This window comes from Strongylocentrotus purpuratus, unplaced genomic scaffold (genome assembly GCF_000002235.5).
Source record: "Strongylocentrotus purpuratus isolate Spur 01 unplaced genomic scaffold, Spur_5.0 spur5_scaffold_6, whole genome shotgun sequence".
NCBI lineage: Eukaryota > Metazoa > Echinodermata > Echinoidea > Camarodonta > Strongylocentrotidae > Strongylocentrotus > Strongylocentrotus purpuratus.
Genome location: NW_022145612.1, coordinates 51,908,367 through 51,933,049, shown reverse-complemented (window position 1 = coordinate 51,933,049; position 24,683 = coordinate 51,908,367). Strand labels below are relative to the sequence as shown.

Below are 24,683 nucleotides of genomic sequence, written 5' to 3'. Positions count from 1 at the left end.
GCCTTCACGCACCCCCCTTCCCCTTGTCTTTCCCTTATTCGTCGTTACTGTCACTAATTTTTAGTGCCATTTCGTTGTCTTTCTTTCTCCCCGGCTCCTCTCTTCTTTTTCTTTCCTCTTTTTTGAACTCTCTCTCTTTTCTTTACTTTTTTGTTCTCTTTTCTTTTATCTTCTCCTTTTCCCCCCTTTTTTTTCCTTCTTTTTTTCTTTCTCTTTTTTCCTTCTCATTTTTTTTTTTCTTCGCCAATAGGGGGGGCCGCGGCCGTTTCGGCCCACCCCTGGATCCGCCACTGCCTATGGTCTGGACCCCACCCAGAAGGGCTCGCCCGCGTTGCCTTCGCCCTTCCCTTTTAATCCTGGATCTGCTGCGCCGCTGGCGAATTTTTTTTCCGTACTCGAGAGAGCAAAAATCCCATGTGCGCATGCGCGTGGACTTATGATTTCTCTGCTACTTCCCATACGAAATGTACGTATTCGCATGTACTGTGCACGATTCGCGTTCTACGAGTAAACGATGGCATAGTAGTCTTCAAACACAGACTCTGATTTGCCAGTTTGACAAATCAATATGCGTATGTGTCGCGATGTGCTTATTCAAGTCTGTGTAGTTGTATGATTCAGACCCAGTAGTGCATATGGAAATACATTGCAACTTGTATAGAATGGTATAGTAGTCTGCAAGCACAGACGCTAATCTGACAGTTTGACAACATACTAGTAGTGTGCTGAGAAGTACTTTATTCAAGTCGCCAACTTGTATAGAATGGTATAGTAGTCTGCAAGCACAGACGCTAATCTGACAGTTTGACAACATACTAGTAGTGTGCTGAGAAGTACTTTATTCAAGTCTGCGTAGATGTATGATTCAGACCCTACTGGTGCGTGCGTTAGAAATGCATCTCAATGTGTAGTATGCCACTCTGCAAGTTGAGATGCCTTTCCAATACACGCACCAGTAGGGTCTGAATCATAAAACTACACATATTTGAATATAAAGCACTACTCAAGACACTATGTTGTCAAACTGTCCGATTAGCGTCTGTGCTTGCAGACTACTATACCATGCTATTCAATTTGGGATGCATTTCTGTAAGCACTAAAATGTCTGAATCATACAACTACTCAGACTTGAATACTAGTACTATTGCTACGCACGATATATGCGTAATTGTTTTGTCAAACTGGCAAATCAGAGTCTGTGTTTGAAGACTACTATGCCATCGTTTACTCGTAGAACGCGAATCGTGCACAGTACATGCGAATACATGTACATTTCGTATGGGAAGTAGCAGAGAAATCACAAGTCCACGCGCATGCGCACATGGGGTATTTGCCCTCTCGAGTACGGAAAAAAAATTCGCGCGCCGCTGTACCTTTTAGCACTTTTATTTTCGATTCCTAGCTTCAAAATTAGGTCACCTGACAATACGATTCGAGCTGTTGTGTTTATACGTACGTACATGTAGTCTATGTGCGGAACCTAGAATACATGTAAGTTTTGATTCCTGGACCTGGCAATAGCTTTTTTGTGAGTAGGCCCTAGTCTATATAATTTTCTTATGTATAGATATAGTCTAAGTAAGGCTGCTATGATGATTTTCTTATTTTTTGTGTGTAGACAAGGACAAGAATGATCGAGCTCCATCCGGTCTTCCTTTGAATTGAGAATGAATAGCCTTGAGTTGACCTTGTGACTTGTCCCACGTGTTGAATATCTTGAAGTGTTGAACAGTTGTAATTGTAATGACCGAGTGCTTGACGTATACTACACACATAGCTGCATTACTATCCTGGGGCCCGGGTTCTGGGGCCGTATTCTGAACCCTGTGTTATCTCTAATATTGTTGTATCTTTGGAGATAAGATAAATTTGGTAGTCTGTACATTGTTGTATCTTTTGTTGGAGTCCTTTTGTTGTAGACTCTTTGGTCGCGCCTGCGCTCAAACTTTTATGTGCTTGTTATTTATAGAAAGTCTAGTGCATATTAACTGGCACCTAATCCTCATTTGCATATGCGCACAGGAGATAATATGACAAGATAATTGGTATTCTGAAAATTGTTGTATCTTTTATCTTATCTTATCTTGCATGGTATTTACAACAATATTTACAACATGTACGGTTGTTGAATGTTGTATCTTTCGTGGTGATATCTAATGGCGGCAATCTTTCTTGCCCAGAACCAACTTCGTGTCAATAGACAAGTTAAAAGAAGATTGTGTGTTAACCAGAAACATCACAGATGAGAAATTTCTAAGAAGTTACATGCTAGGATATGATGAATTTAATGCTCGCATCTTAAAGTGAAAGCGTGACTTGTATTGATGATCCACATGCCACAGCGCATATGATGACGCGCGTAATAAGCGCTCAATTAACTAATTACGCCCAAGATTAGTATGCACTAGGCGCATCTTCAGATATGGCATAAATTATTCCTATTGGTTGACCTACTTATCATGCTTATATAAAATAGATTTTGATTGGTAGGGTCCATACAAATGGGCGTGTCGTCAGTGGTCAAAGATAAGATAGAGGCGGTCCTTCAAGAGATAACAGGGATAAAATGATTTTCAGAATACCAACTTACAACAATATTAGCGCTGTGTTATCTCTGGGAGATACAACAAAAGATAACACAAAATTTACAACAATGTTCAGAATACCGCCCCATGCCACACATACCGGTAGCTGCATTACTATCCTGGGGCCCGTTCCTAGAAACCGTCATAAGTCTAACTTCTTGACTAAATCAGCGTTAGTGAGCAACTTGTCCGCTACGTGCTTCACGAAGCCCTCTTTGCCAAGATCAACGACAATATCCTGACTTAGTAGTTATGACGCCTCTGACACCGTCGTATCTCTGTCATTACTATTTAGTCGATGGGCAGCGCCATCACATGTCATTTATTGGGTAGACTATGGCTAGCAAAAAAGGACAATAAATCATCCAGCTATGATCTTTCTTCACATTCACAGGAAATTATCATGTCTTTATATTAGAAAATCTTTTGAAAATATGCCATGTTTATATTTCAGGTTTTTCCCACTTTTATAAACTGATTATACACGTTTCTTTACATATTGTAAAATCCTCGAAGGGATTGGTAATCTGCCACGACAGGCAAGCCATAATTCGAAGTGTATTCTTTACTTTTCAGACCCATATTGCCTTCAAGATAAATTCTATCTTCAAATGTGTAAAATGAATAGTTTTAAACATTTTAATGTTTGGAATGTTGAAGTTTTGTCATTTGATTATTCAACTGACACCTAAAACATTGGACACAAATTTCATTACATCGTATTTTTTCTAAGAATAATATATTGGTGTATTTGTATAAACTATCAAATGAAAATATCCGGGGGGGGGGGGGGGGGGGGGGGGGGGGGGGGTACCCATCTCAAGAACAAAACTGATTCACTGGTCATGTAATGAAATACTCACAATTATATTTTACATGTACTTCTATTGTATAATCTACACAAATTTGGAAGTATATTGCATCTCTTATTTCTTGGTATCATTTTCAATCTTTTTTATTACTAATTAATTTAAATAATTGCATTTTCCCTAATATTACTTTTGTAATAATCCGGTGGTATTGCGACTAAGGCTAAGTCTCAGCTCCCCTTTTTGCCTATAGTATCGATCTTACAAGATATCTATCTAGTAAGCTCTTTGTGAAACAGTTTGGAAGATCAGAGCCATCTCCGTAGTTGGCGGATAAAGTTATGACTGTCTTGTCGCTGGTTTCTAGGAACGAGCCCCTGGCTCATTTATTTGAAAGTATCATACAGCAGGTTTTACAAAATATTGCATGAATGTATTAGCAGTACAGTCTTGCCCGTCTTAATAACTATGAGGTCCATCCCATTTACTGTACTAATACTGATAGACTTCATGCATTGTGCCTCATACTAGCTTTAATAGTTGAATACATTTGGATATTTAATGTTAGTTATGGCACACCAGTTAAAACTAGACGTTGAAATTGCTCACAGTAGTATTAGTATACTTTGTGTGTAAAAAAATGTTAAGACACCCTTTATTGATCCTCAAGATTCTCAAGAAATGCACACAATGAAAGCAAAGCGGCTCATTGCCAGGATTGACGCTAGATTCCCGACTTAAATTTGAAACTATTTTTACCAACATCTGTGAGTTGAACTACTTTGCCTGCCATAATCATTCTTAACAAATCTGGCGGACCTTCTTTGCACTGCCCCAACTCAGGATATGAGGTCAATGGTATAGGGATCTAGACTGATAAACTATATTCCAATGATGGACTGACAAGGGAACAATAAGCCACTTAGGATTTATTATCTTCTGTACATTTTCAAAAGTTTGACAAAGTCTAGAATTTTATTACGGTACTTTAAGTTGTTGTTAGTTCAACATTTTTATTCCATTCCATGTTTTTACATGGATCTACTCCTTAATAAATATGTGAGTCAGTTTCAGTAATTACAGTACAAACATGTAAGTGTAAGTCTATAGTTGCTAGATAGTTGCTACATTGAAGGGCTGGTGGAATTTCTTGAGCACAAATCTTGAGAATTTGACTGGGATGGCATCTCGGAGCTGCCAACTATTACGTCCTACCAGTACTTGTAAATAAACTATAGGTCCTAATATGGGAATAATAGCATGAGGAATGGACATTTCTGCATCGGAAGTGTGTCGCGCGTGGTTGTCAGGCCTGATAAAAACCCGATTTAAATCGGTTTCCCGATTTTTTTTTATTTTCCCCGATTTTTTCCAGATTTTTTCTTTTCTTCCCGATTTAAAAAAAAAAAAAAAAAATCCAGATTTTTTATTTTTTTTATTTTTTTTTTAATTTTTTTTTACCAATTTTTTTTTTCTTCCCTGTTTTTATCCTGATTTTCCCGATTTCCCTCTTGTTTTCTATATTCTTCCCTATTTTGCCCTATTTTTTTCTCCCAATTTTCTTACTCGAAAGGGGGAATGTTGTTAGATGCCATTTTTTCCCTGCGAATCCTCTTCTTTTTTTTTTTTTACTCAAGGGGGTCGTGGTTGAGGGAAAAACAAAAAACCTATTTTTCTTTTAGGGCTCACTATCACCCCTGGGTTGTAAGTTTTGTTTTAATGAATTCCTTTTTTTTTGCCATCATGGTTCGTTGTTTTGGTTGCACAAGATTGGCAGCTCTGCATCTGGACTTGTTACCATATTTGGGTTAAGACCTATCAAGAGTTTAATGATGCCATTTACTGTAATAGATATCTCATGGCTCTCTTGACTGTTCATGTTTATCCTGATATTTATACAAGTTTGTAGGAGAGTCTGCAAGGTTACATGTACTGTATATATGTGCAATCCTAGGGTTGTTCTTCAATTATCATAATCCTCTGTCATCATGATCAGTATCATGCAGATGACCATATTGTCATTGTAAATGTATATTATTAATATTATAATTATTATTATTATTATTATTATCATCATCATCATTATCATCATCGTCACCATCATCATCATCATCATCATCATTATTATTATTATCATCAATATCATGATCATCATCTTCATTCTTTTTAAATTCTTTTGTTCATTTTCATTGACAAACGGACAGTGTAGAAGCAAGAATTGATTTGGAAAATAAGTAAGAAATGTATTTGTTGGTGGTATGTAAGTAGGCCTTCAAGGTGCTCTTGCAAATTTATAAATCAAACTTATGAATCATAAGTTTGATTTACAGAAAGTTTATCATAACAATAGCTCAGGGAAGATGCAAGTCTGTCAGCAATCAAGCTCATACACTTTATACCTGTAGTTAATTATTATTGATGTATTTGCATGAATTATGCTAATAAAACAATTTTAATAGATAAGAAATATATATATGATTCAGTTGACAATGTAACATACATGTACATGTATGAGCAAGTATAACATTAGCACTTTGGTACTCTATGGCTTAAGGTAATTCTTTGTGACATACCAGGTATCAACCACAAGAGGGCCCTCTTTCATTACCGCAAAGAATGCTTAACTCTTAAAATGTCAGCTGTTAAATGCTCATGCCATAAAAATACCTTGTGTGAATAATCCATCATACCCGTAGTCACTCTTGTGCTGGTATCTTCTCTTTGTTCTAGCATATTCTATTTTAAGCCAGAAGGGCTTTTACTCATATCATTTTACAAAGAGTTAACAACCTTCTGACTCTAATCAGACCATATGCTTAGAATATAATCAAGGTCTACATTTACAATTTTTCTAATGGATGCCTGTTTTTCATAATGTACATACACACACATGATAAGGTACTCTACACATGTGGGATATCAGTGGACTTCAGACCTAAGATTTGAGGGTTGATGAATATACTGGGGTTATTTGTACATTACCTGGCTATCAATAACTGCATCATGAAGTCATTTTAGGGTGGAAAAACATGACTGAGAATCACAAGATGTATTTCGTAATCTACAAGGCGTTCGGTGCATGAGCAAGGAGAAAAATTGTACTATTTATTTTCAAAACTGCAATAATTTACAAATTGATCAGACATGTATGGAAATGAGAGTAATGCTGAGAGACATGAAGATAAAGGAGGTAACGTATCAGATATTTTGTCGGAAACATTCTCCATTTTGAACTTTATTCCTCCTCTCATCAGTTGAGAAGTATTAAAGTCTGTTCATTTTGATGTATCTATTCATCTTTAATTGACTTGAGAATTCACACATACTGTATGAACAATAGGCAGTCGGGTCTATTACTTTACTTGCCACCATTGATTGGGTAGAATAATTCTGAAAATTTGTTTTTGTTGTTTCCTGTAGGTTTGTTCGTTTGTGTAGATGTGTTTTTTAATTATAGATTCATGTACATAGCTCTAAGAGAAGAAATGATATGAGAAAAGTTAAAACTTAAGTATTTTCAAAGGAAAAAGGTGTACATGATACATTTCTATTAAACTATTTTGTATTTTCTTCTGGATGGAGAATGGCTGTGTGTAGCAATTCATTTGAACTAATTTGTTTGAACTGAATGTATATGTATGAAGGCAGGGTGCCTGTTTTCAAAACAAAATTGTATCATTAAACAAGGAAATGCTTTACAGTTCTTCGTACTGTACGTTGAGTAGGGCTCGCTGTCTCTGGCCCCTTACATTGTAGTTCCTAAAACATTTCTTTCACAAATTTAATCAGGATATGATTAAATGACACATTTTATTATTTTTATATGAATGTTATTTTTAAATAAAATAAAATGGAGTACTTATTGAGGAGTGTGAATGTTAAAATGTTTGATTGACCCTTTGACTACTGAGTGCTCTCATCCCCATATGCTTAATACAGTGACCACCTACAATGGGTTAATTATGTTATGCTCATTGGTATTCAAAAGTGTGCCGCCACACAATATGGAATTTACTCAAGTCCTTAAATATAATCATTCATCAGTGACGTTATTTGATTTGTTGCCCCCAATGAGCAAATATATGGAGAGTTTGTACAGCCAAGTGCAAGAGAAATGTTGAAGTGAAGGAATAACAATTTTGCATCGCTGTACTCTTAGTGTACCTACCAAAAAACAGAAATATATAATCCATGCACTGAATTAGTTGAAGCTTCGAAAGTAATGTTGGCACTTCCTAGTTTCTGTTGTGGCTAAAACAATTAATTGCTTTCTGGAAATTGGTGCTCATTAGTGTGTGATATATTGATCATGTGTCTCATGCTCTTTTCACGTGTAGGCTTTACAGAGCTCTGGAGTAGGTGGAAGCGCAGAGTCTTGACAAAAGATCCCGCCAGCTTGGTAGTAGCTGCACCAGACGCACGGAAGGATACCAAGCGATCTCAGCTTGATACAGAGACATCGTCACATGGGAAAGAGAGAAGAGGTCAAACTGTTTCTTATGGAAGTGATACTTTGAGGCAGAGGTCTCCACAGTTAGGGACTAAATTGAGAAGTCATTCAAATGTTGAATATTCTGTTCCGTTTGATTTACAGAATGAAGATGTGAATGCTACAAGGGTTGACGAAAATACAATTAATTCTGCAAAGGATGATGAAATAAGGGAGACTATCTCTCAGTCTGGCAGTGGTGAATCTCTTGCTAACAGTGGTGACAAAGATTGTGATCAAACATGTTCTAATCTTGGTGACGCCAATAACTTTGTGAAGGACGGACCAAGCAAAACATCTGAATCCTCTCTATCTTCATCCCCTAGCATTGATGCCAAGGAATTTCCGAAGGAGGAAACAAGCAAAGACTCTGCATCATTCCCTTCATCTTCATCCCCTAGCCTCCAGCAAGCGGGTGTCCAAGTTTTAAGAGGGGAGGAGCAAACTGAGAAACCAGAAATGAATTTCAGGAACCAGTTCTCTCAGCTGAGGAACAGACATGGCCAGGAGAGCAAGGCAGAGACCAAGGTCAATCCCAAGACAGGCACTTCTTCTGTTGTAGATGATGACTGGACAGATATTCCGCCCATGGATGTGGTTTCCATGGCATCCTCTCTGGGTGATGTCACCAGCTCGTCAGCAGAAGAGATGGCTTCTGGGTCTTCTCGGGTAAGCTAACCTCTTCTTTAAAAAGAAAAAAAAAAACAATGAAGTCATTTTCATGCATTTAAAGCCCCACTGCACTACTTATAGCTAACAATAGTAAAGTAGCAAACAATGCCTAATCAGTGCCTGTTGGTCCCCCATGATCACCTTTTTCTTATGTTAACTGAGAGCTGATTTGATGAGATACCCACCTGTCAGTGCCCTTGCAGAGAGGTCTAATCTTCCCTGGCCAAACTAGTGCAGACAGGCTTTAATGTTGCCCTTTCCTTCATAATTTGTTGTTAAATTTCACATAAAATATTAGTCTCTTCTATTTATTATTATTGTACAGATTCATATCTTATTTTCATCATCTTTGTGTGTTTTTCACTGCGTAGATCAACAAGTACATTGTAAATAATTTGTTATTGATTAACATTTTTAAAACATGCTTGATAATAAAGCAAAGAAGTTGCTGTACATTACTAATTCTTTTGACCTTTGCAGTTGATACACAATGTCCAAAGAGATTTAAAATGTTAAGTTATCAAAGTACTTACTCTAGAAACACATGTTTGTAGTATTTGCACAGATTAATCTGTAATTTTAATCAGTGTGGAATTTAAACAAGTCAGATATAATATTGATCATGCCTTGCAAATATACAGTGTAGGTTATTTGATTTGAAAAAAACCTGGACCCAACCTCACACTCTTAAAACTAATAAAGATAAAAAGGAGCACTTCTATTTTCTTATAATTCAAAAACTTGTGTAAACATAGTGAATTAAACTTGAGGGTATTTTAGATAAATACTCATTTTGATTATTGAATGATTATAATCTACATGTGGACATACATGTATGATGATCTGATTGTGTGCATAATAATTTCCTCATAATATGCATCTTAATAAAAAAAAATATATATTGGTTCTGTTTATTCAACCAAAAATTTAGTAAATTATTCACAGTTTGCAGCAAAGAATTAAATTTTGTATACTAGACAAGGACCATCAATGAGACCATATATATTTTTTTCTTCTAAAGTAACCGCTATGTCATAAATCTAACATTGAATGGACTAAATGAGGAAAATAGAAATAGGTGACTTCTGCACATATATATTGTACTGTACATATTATTGATTTTTATTAGCATAGTATGAAACCAGAATGTTTCACACAGGTCTGTGAAATGTTTCATGCCAGGAAATGGGTTAAATCACAACTGATACAAAGCTGAAAGTTTTTGATTTGTGAAAGAGGAATTCTGACAACTTATTGGGCATTTTCTAGGCAAATAGTCTTTTCTTTCATTCACATACCCAGAGTAAAGCCACCTCAAAATCTAGTCTTGAAGATTCTTCCCTTGGGAGTGGTCAAGAGTCAGGCCAATCTCATCCCAGATCATCAGACAAAGAGTGGAGCAGTGATCAGAAGAGTGTGTATGAGATGCAGCTTGAGAACCTGCAGGAACAGCTGGTCGATATTATGATCGAAAACCAAACACTAGGTAATCAACTATCCATTGCTTGGTTTAATCATGTGTCAATAAACAATAGAACTTGATTAGTGAGTACTATGAAAATTGTATTAAAACAATGTTTGTTTGTTATTTCCTGTTTAAAAAAAACAAGAGTCAGGTCTTCAGTGCTGGACACATTCATCTACCACTGATAAAGATAAAAGGTCTTGTTTATTTTGTTTACCAATTTAGGCCAAATTTTCTCAGATCCAATACCTTTTCTACAAAGACCAATTTTGGTTATGGTTATTATATTCAGTGATTAGCTTTGGAAATTTACAATTAATTTGATGAAAGAGAGTGTATTTCTTTTGTGTGCATTATTTTGTTCTTTCTTTAAGATTGCTTTGATATCAAATATTCAAGTAAACAAAAATCCGAATCCATAGCAATAGTATCGTCTACATTTTATTTCTTTGTTTGTAGAGAGTGATTAAGGGTTCAGGCTCTTTTACTTTAAGTCGTAATAAGATAATGATTGGAACACGGTTTTGTATTTATCTTGTCTCTTACAGCTCAAAAGCTGCAAAAGTATGAGAACAGTGATGTCATTCCTCTCTTGAAGAGACTTGAAGATGAAAGAGAGACCAATTCGAACCTGACAAAGAGATGTGAAACTTTGGAGGATCGCATGAAGCATAATAGGTTTTTATTTTCTCTTCATTTCTCTAAAAATCATAATAACAATATCATGGTCTCTTTAATAAAAAAAACTAGCTAGCTATGGTCTCTTTAATAAAAAAAAAGATAGCTTCATCAGTATTACATTGTGTATACTGTTTTTCTTAAGGGCTATGCAAGCATTATTTTAAGGAATTTTTTCCTACTGGGTACCCTTTTACTTCACCTGAGTGGAGAGTGGCAAATATAGATAAATGTCTTGCCAAAGAACATTAATGCTATGGCAGGTATTGGTACCATGTGCTTCATAGCCTGATGACTTATCCCCTAGACCGCGACGCATCCACACCTCTTTATTTGATAATTTAGCTCAATGTATTTAACATTAATTAGAACCTTCACTAACAAGAAAGAAAGAAAGAAAGAATGGAAGAAAAATTTAAAATTTATACCACTTTTCAAAGTAGCTTGAATTTTCTTGATGAAAGATTGTAGTGGCACCTTTCATTGTAGCAGCAAACACAAATTCACATTAGACAGTACTTGTACTTCCCATCTTCTTAAAGTCACTGTCGGACATTTAAACATCATATGATACAAGTGATAATGAACCAAAATGGCATGAAAAGCAAGAATAAAATGGCAATAGTATTTCATGCAGGTAAAACCATCATCAATTTGACTATGACTTAGAAATGTCATAATCTGGCTTATAATGGTCCTTTTTGTTTTCTGTAACTGTATGTTTTCACAGGTCCATGCGTCAAGTCTCTGTTGATGCTGAAAGCATTGGGAATGAAGGAACAGATCCTGCAGCGTCTGCTTCATTACAAGGTTGTAAAAACAGCTAATTTTATGATTTTGAAAACTAACCATTTATGGTAGTTTCTGTCCTGAGTTAGCTTAGACCATTACATTCCTACTACAGTGTTTAAAATGCATTGAACTTAATCTCCAAAATGCATGAAAATCATTGTTTTGTTGCTGATTTCTATGTACTGTAAACATCAGATGCACAAAACCTGCAGTTTTTCAGAAAACAAAATAGTGATAACACATAGAATTTTTAGCGACAAAAGTGTGAATCTATTGCTATCCTTGAAAAAGTATTGAATGCCAAAGTAAAAACGCAGAGAAAATAAAGAGTGGCCAGAACCCTGGAATCCTGATTATTTTTTGCTTCTCTTAGAACATATATATTAACAAAATTGAATGAAATATATGATGATGATAATATGAATAAAAATTTGGTCTTTTTATGTAAATTATAAGTACCAGTAACTTGAATAATCAAATTAACCTGGTCTTATTGAAAAGATAAATTTGTATTTTTAAAAGAATCAGGGCCTTATTATACAAGCAGTTACTTGTGATTGCTTTAAATTGATTGCAACTTGATATTAATCACATCTCACAATAAGATGGAAGCTTTATGTGTGCAATTAATTAGAAGACTTGTGATCAGTCGGGACCAATAGCAACTCTTTGTAAGACAGGGCACAGCATTCATTTCATGCCAACCATGATAGAACCATATTCATCAGTAGTAAGCTTCTGAGATATTCATTGACAATTAATCCAGCCGGTACTAAAAATTGAATTCTGATTATTTCTTCTTGGACAGATGATGTGGATGGACCACCCGCTACCAGGTGGGAGAGGTTTCAGAACAATATGTTGGATCGCGTCTTCTCTGTCCTTGCCGACTTCACAGAGGAGGGAGAGGAGAGCGATAGCGACGCCCCTACAGAGGGCGATGAACTTACAGTCAAGAAGTGAGTGCAACAATACAGAACTAGAAAGATCCAGCTTTTTATTCTAAGTGTTTTTTTGTTGCATTTTATTTAAAATAGTAAAGCTCTGTATTAGAATAGTAAATTGAGATCAATTTTCTGTCTATGTGTTAAGTTTACAACTAATGTAGGTCTAATTTGCTAACCATTGTTTCTCATCAGCATTTTTTAGCAGCAGTGTCCCAGAAACCAAGTTATAATACATGAGCTGTGATTGTGAGAAAAATATTGTAATTAATTTTCTCTTTGCATGATCGAGGTATTCATATTATATTGTTATTTTGTATATGTCATGTCATTCCAATATCCTATCCTTTACTGTTTGATATGTTATAGAATGAATTAGATTGCTTTGCATAATTCATTATACAATTATTATTCCGTCTGCAATAGGAAGTTGTTATAACTGTAAAGATTATGGTAGATGGCAACGTGATCTAGACTGCATAACAAAACTGATCTTATCATTTATTAAACAAGACTTGTCATATGATATCCCATAATTGCAGTGGATATGTTAGTAATTGGTTGCAGTTTCGCTATACAGGGAAAGTACATGGGGGGGGGGGGGGTTACAAACATGGCTGATTAGGCTTATACGTATTAAAGTTTGCATTTTACATGCAGATGAAGTGCGGCTCTGGTATGTTTGAATTCTGAATTGCATAGCAATTACATGTCTGTGGATGTATATGCACTGTAAGATTAAACATGCAAACTTGCATTTTAGGATTTAATATGCAGCACTAGTACAAGGTATGTTTAACTTCTGAAGTACATGTACGTAACAAACACATCATCGATGGTAGTATGAAGTGTACACCGCATGGTACATGACTGAAACTCTGTATTCTGTAGGTTCCTCTGAGCTGCATGTACATTGAAGATGAAGTGTGCCCCACCCCCCCCCCACAAAAAAAAATATATAATAGTAGTACCTGTACTTTATCTACAAATATTGTGAAGGTTATTGAATATACAGATGTTTCTTTTTCTCACCTCATGTATCCTTCATGTTACAAAGATAAATGCATATATAGAAATATATAAATAAATATTACAATTTAAGCAATGTTAGTGATATAGGAAAATCCTGATTTATTAATATTCATCCTAATACAAAAGTTTTTCAAAAATATATTCATGCTCTTTGTTATTTAAATTACAGATTGAAGGAGAATTTAAAACGATTCCGTAAGTACACTGTATGACCTTTAAATTTTTATCACAAATGGAGGAACGTTAATCAGGGCAATTTGTGTGATGTTCAGCAAAGTTATGAGTACTGTGGAAATATATATACATGTCTAAATTCTTATTATCAGATGCATGTGAAAGAATAAAACCACTTTATTCAGGTTTTAAGGGATATACTATTGCAATATTTACAGCATTTAAGCCATTGGCACAACATCATAACATAAAAAGAAATACAGTATAAATTTGACTTTGATAATTTCATTTTAAAAATCTTTCTGTTTTAGATACAATAAATTCTGTAATGCATTCAGTCAAAAAAGGGTGTGTAACTTTAATACTATGAAGTCCTCTTACACAAATAAAAATATGTTGATTAGGTGTAACAGCTGTGAGACTACAGAGTTCTGTAACTTTCCCTTGTTCCCATGCAGATTAAATTTTACAGTTAATTGAATCCCCCTAATCAGGGGAAAATACACATTGGTTTTACACTAAAATCTGTACATTTCTCCAACGTTTTTCAACACTGTTTATTTCCTGTGATTAATTTTAAAACTCAATTTTAATAACTTTTCATTTTGTTTATCTTATTATTTTCACTATTGTTCATGTAGAAGCCGGATACGAGCCTGGACTCCTATTTTGTAAAGCAATATCTGCCCTTGTGTCCTGGAAATCAGCTTCAAACACTTTCCTCGCATTCGTTGTAAGTGCATGTCATGGCAGGATTAATTTACGAAATAGATCTTCACAATACAATAGAGAACATACTAATTTATAGAATGGAGTAAATATAGAGTAGAATATGGAATTGATTTGCTGAATAAAATACATGATATTATAGAATAAGAGGGAAAAATGCTGTAACACAATTAATACATATACCGGTATTCAAAATGATAACAGGTATTTCCTCTACAAATTTCTCTCAGAAAATACTTTCTCTCACCATTCAGTTTTTGGATCTTCTGGTACATTTAATGCAACAAAGTCCAATAGAGACGTTACTGGAAACCATGTTGTTTTGAAGCTGTTACAAATGGATTCAGTTTTATGATTTCTTGTTTTGTTACATAATTTGAAATGCAACATTTACTTTTTTTGGTAGTGACTATTGTTGAAATCAGCCTACAGTCTAAACTGAACTATTCATTACAAATCTGGTAGAGAACTTATTTTTGTCTATCAGTCACATTACCTTTAGAAGAAATAGCATTTTTATATTCTATGTGTGATTAATCTTTTACATATTATGTTATCATCCTAATTTTCTCTCCCCGTAGTTGTACATGTATGTGGTATGGAGAGGCTGGAGTGCTACAGTACTGCTTGGATTATTGCTATGGTACCTTACTACTACCTACTTCATCTCGAGGTAATAATCCCATTAAAAAAAACCTTGCCAAACATATAAAACTTTGTTTGTATTTGTGTCCTATAAATGCATTGTTTGGCCAATGCAAACTGTAATGGCAATGATTCAGTTGGAAATATAGTCTATTAGTTTTGTTGTGCTTGATTTTGTTGTTATTTGTTTTTTGTTTATTGTTTATGCTTTTTCTTGTTGTTGTTGTTTTTTTCTCATATTTTCAGCCCTCTTGTACTCCATTCCTCTTGTACTCCATTCCTAGTAGAGTCAGCTATGTTTCTCTTAAAGGTTTATGTCCCATTTGCAGGGCCAAAACATGAAAAGGTTAAATTCCAACGACATTTGAAAGACAATACTATGTTAGAAAATTCCCTCAAAATATTTCAAGGACAATAATAAAAGCAAACCTTGATTTTTTATAGACAAATATGTTTATATATAAAAGGAGTTCCCAGTGGTATACAGTGTATAAAACTGAATAGTGGAAAGGGTATCATCAACTTTTATATTGCTTGCATATAAATATCTCTGTTATTGAGAATCTGCGATAGATATGTGATCAATAAACTATGAAACTTATTTTCTATCTTTTAGGGGCTGGACTATTCAATTTTCACTTCTTCCATATCATCTAGTGGAAGTGGTAAGTTCTATATAATCATTGTCATGCCTAATGACTCAGCCACATACATTTACATTTACTACCAGTACTTAATTTAAAACTATTAGGAACAAATTTTGCGTGAAAATGGCCTTGAAACTATCAAGGCAATTTGAAAGCATATGATGTCATTGTGGTTGTTAAATTGATATCATTATCATACTTCATTGATGCACATAACGTATGTTTCTTGAATAACTTAGTTATTTTGCTGGTATGTAGTCGGTAGTATTATAATGTCGCAAGAGGCAATTGGGAGATTCATTTCATATGTAAGAGATTATTGTACAGTTTGTTCATATCACTGAAGAACTGAGAAAAAGGAAAACAAATAGAATAGATGGAAACATTTATATGTTTAAAACATTGCTATCATTAACCCTGTAGATGCATAATGCTGCTTAATATACAGTCCAAATTTGAAACCAGGATATTACATTTTGAGAAAAAAGACATGCTGATCTCTCTTTTTGAAAAATAAAGATATGAATAGATTATGATACATGTATTTGATAGCATGGCATACTTTTTGTCTCGCCTGCGTAGCAAAAAGCGAGACATAGGCGCCGCTTTTCCGGTGACGGCGGCGACGGCGACGGCGACGGCGATGGCGTCAACATCAAAAACTTAACCTAAGGTTAAGTTTTTGAATTTTTGATATAATTTTTAAAGTTTAGGTTCTTAGTCAATGAAACTTTGACTATAGGGTAATCAAGTATCCCCAATCATGTGAGTAGAATTTCAGATCACAAAGTCAAGGTCAAAGGTCATTTCAGGTCAACAGACTTGGACTATGTTGTAGCATCATCATCGAAAACTTAACCTAAGGTTAAGTTTTTGAATTTTTGATATAATTTTGAAAGTATAAGTTCTTAGTCAATGAAACTTGGACTATAGGGTTATCAAGTCGCCCCAATCATCAGGTCACTAAGTTAAGGTCAAATGTCATTTAAGGTCAACAAACTTGGACTTTGTTGTGGCATCAACATCAAGATTTTCAAAATGATTCTTCTTCGTTATTTTTCAACCGATTTTGATTCTGATTGTTTCATATGATAGGGCTAGGAGGGGGGTTTAAAACTTCTACACAGGATCGTGAAATTCATTATCTATGCTAATTTATGCAAATTTATTCGAAATCACAAAAAATGCTTCTTCTCCTTCATTTCTCGACCGATTTGGATTTGGTTTGCTTTATCTGGTAGAGCTAACTTTGGTACACTAAACTTCTACACCAAATTTTGAAATTGTTCTCCATTAATTAATAATGGTAATTTATGCAAATTTATTCCAAAAATAACAAAAATTGCTTATTCTCCCTCATTTGTTGACCGATTTTGATTTGGTTTGTCTTATCTGGTAGAGCTAAATTTGGAACACTAAACTTCTACACAGAATTGTGAGATTTTGCTCCATTAATTATTTATGGTACTTTATGCAAATGAAATGAAATTATGTCCCTTCCAGGGCATCAAATTTTTATTTTTTGACCAGTTCAAAAGTGTACCACATAAAATTTAGGATATTTGTTGTTGCGAGATGCGGATGAGCGCTACGTCATTGACGTTCTGGTTTATCATATTGATTTGCATTATGCAGGCGAGACCGCTGAGAGCGTTTCCCTTGTTTATATAGATAAACAGTGAAAAGGAAGCATGTTTAAAATGAATTCTTCTTCGTATTTTGTTTTGAACTTGGTGGTATGGTAGAGGTAAATACTTGAAACTATTTCTCTCACTAACTCTCTTTCTCTCTCTCTCTCTTGCTTTCTCTCTCTTTCTCTCTCCCTCCCCCTCTCCCCCCTCTCTCTCTCCCTCCCTCTCTTTCTCGTCTCCCTCTCTCTCTCATCCCCCCTCTCTCTCTCTCTCTCCATGCAGACACCCGATGAAAGGCCCCCTCTGTCTATGTCAGACAGGTTTCAGCTGGTGTTACATGTCAGTAGGAGAGTACAGAATATCTTGGGTAGTTTGGCTGATCAGATGGAAAAGATACATAAGTGAGTTCACACCTGTCTTTTATATATATTTTTCCGTTTAAATGACAATGATAACAATAATAATTTAAACAAAAATGTTTTTGGTATAGTGCTAACACATGCGCTTTACAGAATAAAATAAAGAATTAAGGAGTGGAAATGGTACCCTAGATATTTCGACATGTCATTCTTACCTTTGATGTAGTATATGATGTTGTAAACTGTTATTGAAATGCATTTTTTTTACACAATTATTGTTTGTAAGTTTAATAGTTAATAGTAAAGTTTAGCTTTTTTTCTCCCATGATGGGAAATTTGACAATGGTGTTATAAACACAAAACAACAGAGAATGCAAACTTTGATTTTAAAATTTCTCATAAACTATGCAATTGTTATGCCTCCATCCACCAGAGGCATTATTTTGTAATTATATTATATTATAGTTTATTTCAAACTGAACTATTAAAACAGCAATATAGAAATAGAAGAGTTTGCTCCTGATACTATGATACATGTTTATGATATATAATTGTTTTTTAATATTTATTATTGTAGCTTCTTGTATTGGACAAATCCTGCTCTGACAAAGAAGCTGTATACCAATCTAATGGTTGCGTTTGTAGCTTCATTATTTATATCAGGGTCTACCCTACTCACAATGCTTGGTAAGTAGGATCACTTTCATATCTAAAAGTAGCATGAACAGTTGACAATTGCATAAAAATTTATACTCAGTGGCCAATTACTTGCAGAAGAGGACTAACTTGGGCCAAGCTTGAAACTTCACTGAATATTAAAGTTGAATTAGTCTACTGATGTATAGAGTGCCAAGTCTCAACATCTTTACCTTAAACAAGTTATCTTGTACATGTAATTTTTAAGTTTGTTTTAGACGCACAGTATTTTCTTGATGAAATGGCACTCCGCTTGGCACTCCACTTGACATTCCATAGATCTGTGTTCTCATTCCTCTGACATGCGTATTAGCTAATTTAAGTGCAATGTAGATTGATCCCTGATTTCCATCATATGCATTAGCACATTCCAAACATGAAGAAATGTTTTAGTAATGGCTAGATATTGCTGTGGACAAAACAATGTCATAGGTATGACTATGACTGGGGTTCATTCTCATTACATGCATGAGTGATACTGCCATAGCACCAACTGATAATGACCCTCATCTGTACTATGCCATCTTCCTAGGTCTAATTCTTGGTGTGAAGATATTCCTCGTCAATTGGGTGCTAAAGAAATATCCTCGTCTGAAGGCCAAGTACAGTTTTGAGGAGAAGATATTCAAGGAAGTACCAACAGCTGCAGAACTTGAACATAGACGTGCAATTGAAGAAACCCAGCAGGTAAGCATGCACTGTTATTGTTTTTCTGTGCGTGTGTCTGTCTCTGTGCCTGTCTGTTTGTCTGTCTGTCTGTCTGTATTTAGTTTCTGTTCAACTTTAGAAGCTCTTTTATTCCATGAGATTAAGTTTACACCTGTTGTCACATATTGTCTTTCAAGAGATAAAAGAAGATTTCATCTTTCCTTGTTTTATTGTAAATGATTTTGGATCTACTTTATTTCATTGAAACTAAATGTATGTTGATATATATGCTTCGACAAGGAAGGAAAGGAAAAAGCAATGAGAATTTAAAAACTTGTTTTGTTAGATATTCTGCCCTTAGCTTATTAAGATAGTGATAGCATTCTTTTTTTGTTCGCTCTCGATCACTCTTCTTTTGTCATCATAAAAATAGGAGAATCAAACCTACGAGGAATCATGAGCACAAGCAAAAATAAAACAAGTGTTCCCCAAAACATGAAAGAAAATACATAAAGGCAATTTCTAACAGACTTAAACATCACCTTTTGAATGTTACAATGACATATTACACAATGAGAACAGTGATATCTAGAGGCAATACATTAGGATACTGAAATTTCTGTTAAGTTATTCCTTCAAATTCTTTGCAATAATTGTATTCCTGGAGTATTGTCAGGAAAGTTCAACTACTGTTCAATATATGAATCTCTACAAGGATTTTCAAATCTCTCTATCCTTTTGTTAGTTCCTAGTCCCAGATATTGAGGGTATAACTATCCGGTTCAATGGAGAAGAGACACAGGACCCAGAACCTGCAAGTAAGAGGTTCAAAGCATTTGCAGAGACATTCAATGTGCCTGAATCTGAACAACCCCTACCAGGTGAGCAAAAATGAGTCAAACGTAGTTTTATATAGTTTTCCTTTCCTCTCTTTTATTTACATTTTTCTTAAATTACCTTCATTTTCCCCTCAAAGCCATTTTTTTTTTTTTTTTTGTTACTGGAAAGAAAAGAGACCTCGACTCTTCTACTTTTTTGTTTGTTTGGTAACCATCTTTTAGTTTACTATAATATCGTTGATAATGTAAACTATAGAAAGATCATTTGCAAATAATAAATCATTGTTATTTGATCATAACTATATATTAGAAGCCAACAATTGTACAATTTAAGATAATGAACTTAAATAAATGCCCAATATATGAAATGATATGCTATGTCATAATGTTGTATACCAAAGTCATGGATTTATTTCTATAAAAGAAAAAGAAGAGAATGTTTGAAGGCTTTTATGCATTTTTATGTTCTGATTTGAAGTCTAAGTGAGAAATAGAATTTGTTTATTGCTGTACCCTAAGACTTTGCTAGCACAATCCACAAATGGTCACTAATCTTTGAAAACAAGACATTTCTTTATTCATGGTATTTTGTATTGATAGGATGGAAGGAGGGCAAGCGCTGTACATTGATCAGCAAGAATACTGTTACAGGAGCTTTCAAGAATGGCAGATTTTATCTTACAAAGAGGTAACTTTGAAAAAAATCACTTCTGACAAGGAAATTGCTGCAGTAAAAGGCTGAATGTGTTGTGAATATCACAAATGAACTTCTGTATTCATTGTCAATCCTCTTCCAAATTTGATACACATAAAATGTGACAGAGTTGTGAGAGTATGCTGAAATAGTATCTGGTTTTCGAATTTAATCTGATTTTCCTCTTAATACTTGCATTTTGTGAGAATAAAATGTTCACGTCTTAATGTGTTACTTTATTAAACTCTTATAAAATTGTATGAAATGCTACTTTAACAAAGATTGTTTATCAACTACAAAAAGATATCAAATTTGATTTTAACAAGTATGCCAAGGAGGCGAGTTGGCTCAGTCGGTAAAGCGTCTGCCTGTCAAACCAAAGATCCCGGGTTCGACTCCCACCCAGGCGGAGGACTGAAGATTGCGTTGTGTGTTAACGTGCCCCTTCCCTTGTTCATAGACGCAGGTTATGTCAAGTAGAAAAGCACTTCGTCCCTCGGATAGGACGTTAAATGAAGGCCCCGTGTACAGGAGAGTCACCACCCTTGCACATTAAGAACCCATTGCACTATTCGTATAAGAGTAGGGGGAAACCCCGGTGTAATGGTCCACCTGCACACCCCAATCAGGCCGAGTATACGGCATCTGCAAGAATCTTCAGTATTGAAGGAGGCAGATTATCTTGAAGAAGAAGAAGATTGTAAAGATGGAATGAGTACGGAAGTTGAAATTTGTTTATGTTATATTCTTTTTACTCCCTTCTTATAGTTTCCTATGCTTTGAGAAGTCTAGATTGACCAAAGAAGGCAACATGCTGATACCCCTGAAAGACATCCTTAGAATTGAAAAGGTAATTCAGGCAATAGTTTACCTCATATTTTATGTATAATTTGATGTTTTTATGGCATTTTACTGGCTAGAAATTAAGAATGTGTTCGCTCATTGAAAGGACCTGTCTAGCTTTAGTCATTCTTGAGGAAAAAAGAGTATTTGGTGATCATGCCTTATCTTTGATAGGGCACTAGGGTACTGACATAGTTGGAACTTTGGACCTGCCGTTATCAAATACCTACCCATTGAGCCATCATAGCTCCTTTTTCCCCCCTTATGATAAGATGTTGTTTTTTATTAGTAATATGAAAATCTATGATGATAAAAGACTTTCTTTAGACCGTTCTCCTCTTAACGTCTTAACCCCATCCTCCCCCGCTCTCTCCCTATCCCTCTATCTCTCTCTCTCTCTCTCTCCCTCTCCCTCTATCTCTCTCTCCCTCTCCCTCTCATTCTCCTGGTACTCTGACATTCAACCCCTCTTTTCTCTATGCCCAGGCCAAACCTTTTAACTTCCTACCAGGTAATGGCATGTCCATAGAGATCCACCTCTCCTCAGCAGACAAACCGGTGCTGTTTGGCGGCATGCTCCGACGGAATCTGATCTACGACCAGCTGGTGGAGACGTGGCAGGCAGCCCAAAGAGCCATCCAGCATCATAACAGCTCGTCAAACATGGAAGCCAGCACATCATCTCACGGGGAAGTTAAGAGCAGAGCCGGTAGTCAGAGAGAAGCATCTGTATCATCGCATGATGAGGCAGGAGACGGAAGCGACTCTGAAAATGATTAGTGATGTGGACATTTTTCTTTTTTAGATGATATTAAATGAACAAAACAAAGAACATTAACCTAGGATGTGGACAAAAGTGAAGCACATGCATCGCTCATGGAAGCCAAAGAAAAATCATCCTAGGCTTTTTAAGATTATATTAAATTAACAAGACAAAGAACAACCCAGGATGTGGACAAAAGTGAAGCACATCTCTCATGGAAGCCAAAGAAAACGCATCCCAGGGAGAAGTTGAGAGCAGAGCTGGTAGTCGTAGACATGCAGCCGCATCACTAGATGAAGCAGGAGACGTACGGTACTAACTCAGAGACTGAGCAGTAATTTTGAGACTTTACTTTGATTAAAGAGTGATTATGAAAGTGAGATTGAATGAACAAGACTATAAAGATGACTAATGATGGGGACAAGAGTAAAGCTCACTGTACGTTGAGGCCACGGCCATTTTAGGACCAACATGTTTTATGTATCAAAAGCAGCTGTGACGTTTATATTAGGAATCCCGACCTCTACGACAAAGTAAACCACAATGGTGACTGCTCATTTAAGTAGAGACCATGCGCATGGATGGTAGCAAGTGGTTCAACCTGCAATTTAATAAATATATAAAACAATCAATTGTCTAGTAGAACAAATATAGATGCAATATTCAATTCAACAATGTTGGGCTCATGAAAAACAGGATGATATGTCCAGAGTTCAAAATCTCCCCCTGTACTTCCACATGTGGAAATATGTGCTGCAAATAAATAGCGCCCTCATAGGGTCAATTGCTTCTAACGTCACAGTTAATAATTTTCATACTTAAGCAAAAAAATCTATATCCACTATTTCCTTGAACATGATGTATGTTTGTCTATTTACATATTTACTATTTACTATTGTAGAAATCCAGAGAGAGTACTATTTGCATTTAGCTGAGTTATTTGCAACTGGTATTTGAAGCAATATGTACTGTGTAGTAAATTAGAAATATGTTATTTTTTATCTATGCAGTCTTGACTTTTGATACTCCTATAATTACTGTATATTTGTGACTGATCAAATATCTAATCTTGATGCAATTGAATAAATGAAATACACTTTATCAAAATTGAATTTCATTCGAATGCTGTTTAGTAGATATAGAATTGTTAACAGTTTTTATGTAGACTTTCATATGAGCAATTTCTAGACAATTCATAATATTTTCAACTAAATTTTGAAGAAAATAATGATGTGTAGTTTCTAGTTACAATACGCCTCTATGTTACAGTTATTAGTGTCAGAGTATAATTCTGCACTATCTCTTAGGGAATCAACAACATAATTAATGTTTCTTTTTTTACACTTTTCAAGACTTAGATGAACTACTTAGTGGTTTTACTGAAATGGAGAAGTTTCTCCCCAAAACACACTATTGTGTAGGTTTTGAAAATACTTGATGCCAGCCATTCAGTGCTTTCAGGTGTTGTTTGTGCTTGATATGGTATGCTTGATATGGTATGCAGCTTAAAAAACAAGTGGTCGTGCTCATAGTTAAAGTGAAATCAGTTTCACTCTTTAAAGCAAGCTGTGAAATATTTACAGTAATTTAGTTTGAACCCAAGTTCTAATTCATTGCTTGAAAGCACACATTAAATGAAATGATGTATATGACACCTATATATTGTCCATTTTTCTTCCATTCCATTTTGAAATATAAATGACTTGCTTTCTTTATTTTTTGTTTTTAATATTTTGCTGTACCGGTATGTAATATCATTATGTGCGAAACTTTTTCGTTTATTTGCCTTTAATTTTGTAATGCATTGTATGTATATTTATGATTCATATCTTGCTATTTCTCTGAAATGTTGATTTTCTTTCTTTTTTGTTGTTGTATCTACCAAAGAAACTAACTTGGTGGTATTTTGAAAATGATTTCATCTTTCGTTACGGTTTGAACAGATGTCTTTAAGAATCATTCATGTAAGCATTCACTTATGGACAGTCATTTACAGTGAGGCATCATATCTTTTATTTATTATACATTTTGTTAAATACTTCTCAATAAACTTGAATACAAAATAGTTTTCAGAATACCACTCCTGGTTTACATTTAGATAATTGTATATGTGCTTTGCATTAATACACTTAAGATTTTTGTACTGAATGTGTCTTTTTTATGGTAAACTGATGGTACATTATTGCCTTTATAATAGGCTTTGTCTGTGTTTGAGACCAAATATAATGTGGAATTGATAGTTCGAAGATAATAAAATAGATTTTGTATTATGCTCAACAGTGACTAATATTTTTCAATTAAATCATGCATCTTGACAGTATTGATAATAATTTTCGATCAGATTCTGTCAATGATTGAAAGTGATCAATAATAATTAACAATAATACATGTTGTCTAATTCTAGTATAGTACAAATACATATAAATTCATATATTGCTGCAACAGTAAAGAGAATCCACCGAGTAACATGTAATTGCTTTATACATTGGTGGCCAACAGGGCAGTATACCTGAGTGTGAAATAGGAACATTCTGATGTTTGAATACATG

At 34.9% G+C, this 24,683-nt stretch overlaps 1 protein-coding gene across 1 annotated transcript; it reads left to right on the top strand.

Annotated features, from left to right (window-relative positions):
* Positions 1 to 6,336: 6,336 nt before the first annotated feature.
* LOC581215 (GRAM domain-containing protein 4) lies at positions 6,337 to 24,461 on the top strand. Its single transcript, XM_003724077.3, has 17 exons — positions 6,337 to 6,584; positions 7,732 to 8,552; positions 9,858 to 10,041; positions 10,569 to 10,698; positions 11,429 to 11,508; positions 12,299 to 12,449; positions 13,636 to 13,661; positions 14,282 to 14,373; positions 14,951 to 15,042; positions 15,631 to 15,679; positions 17,575 to 17,693; positions 18,229 to 18,338; positions 18,880 to 19,034; positions 19,741 to 19,876; positions 20,435 to 20,522; positions 21,297 to 21,378; positions 21,858 to 24,461. The coding sequence occupies exons 1-17, from the start codon at positions 6,539 to 6,541 to the stop codon at positions 22,149 to 22,151; spliced, it is 2,655 nt and encodes an 884-aa protein (XP_003724125.1). The 5' UTR covers positions 6,337 to 6,538; the 3' UTR covers positions 22,152 to 24,461.
* The last annotated feature ends 222 nt before the right edge of the window (positions 24,462 to 24,683 follow it).

Bases quoted from the DNA above. Each gene is read 5' to 3' on its own strand.
- LOC581215 (XM_003724077.3), top strand. From the start codon at position 6,539: ATGTATGGAAATGAGAGTAATGCTGAGAGACATGAAGATAAAGGAG. The intron at 6,585-7,731 runs GTAACGTATCAG...TTTCACGTGTAG, and splicing joins GAGACATGAAGATAAAGGAG to GCTTTACAGAGCTCTGGAGT. The intron at 14,374-14,950 runs GTAAGTGCATGT...CTCTCCCCGTAG, and splicing joins ACACTTTCCTCGCATTCGTT to TTGTACATGTATGTGGTATG.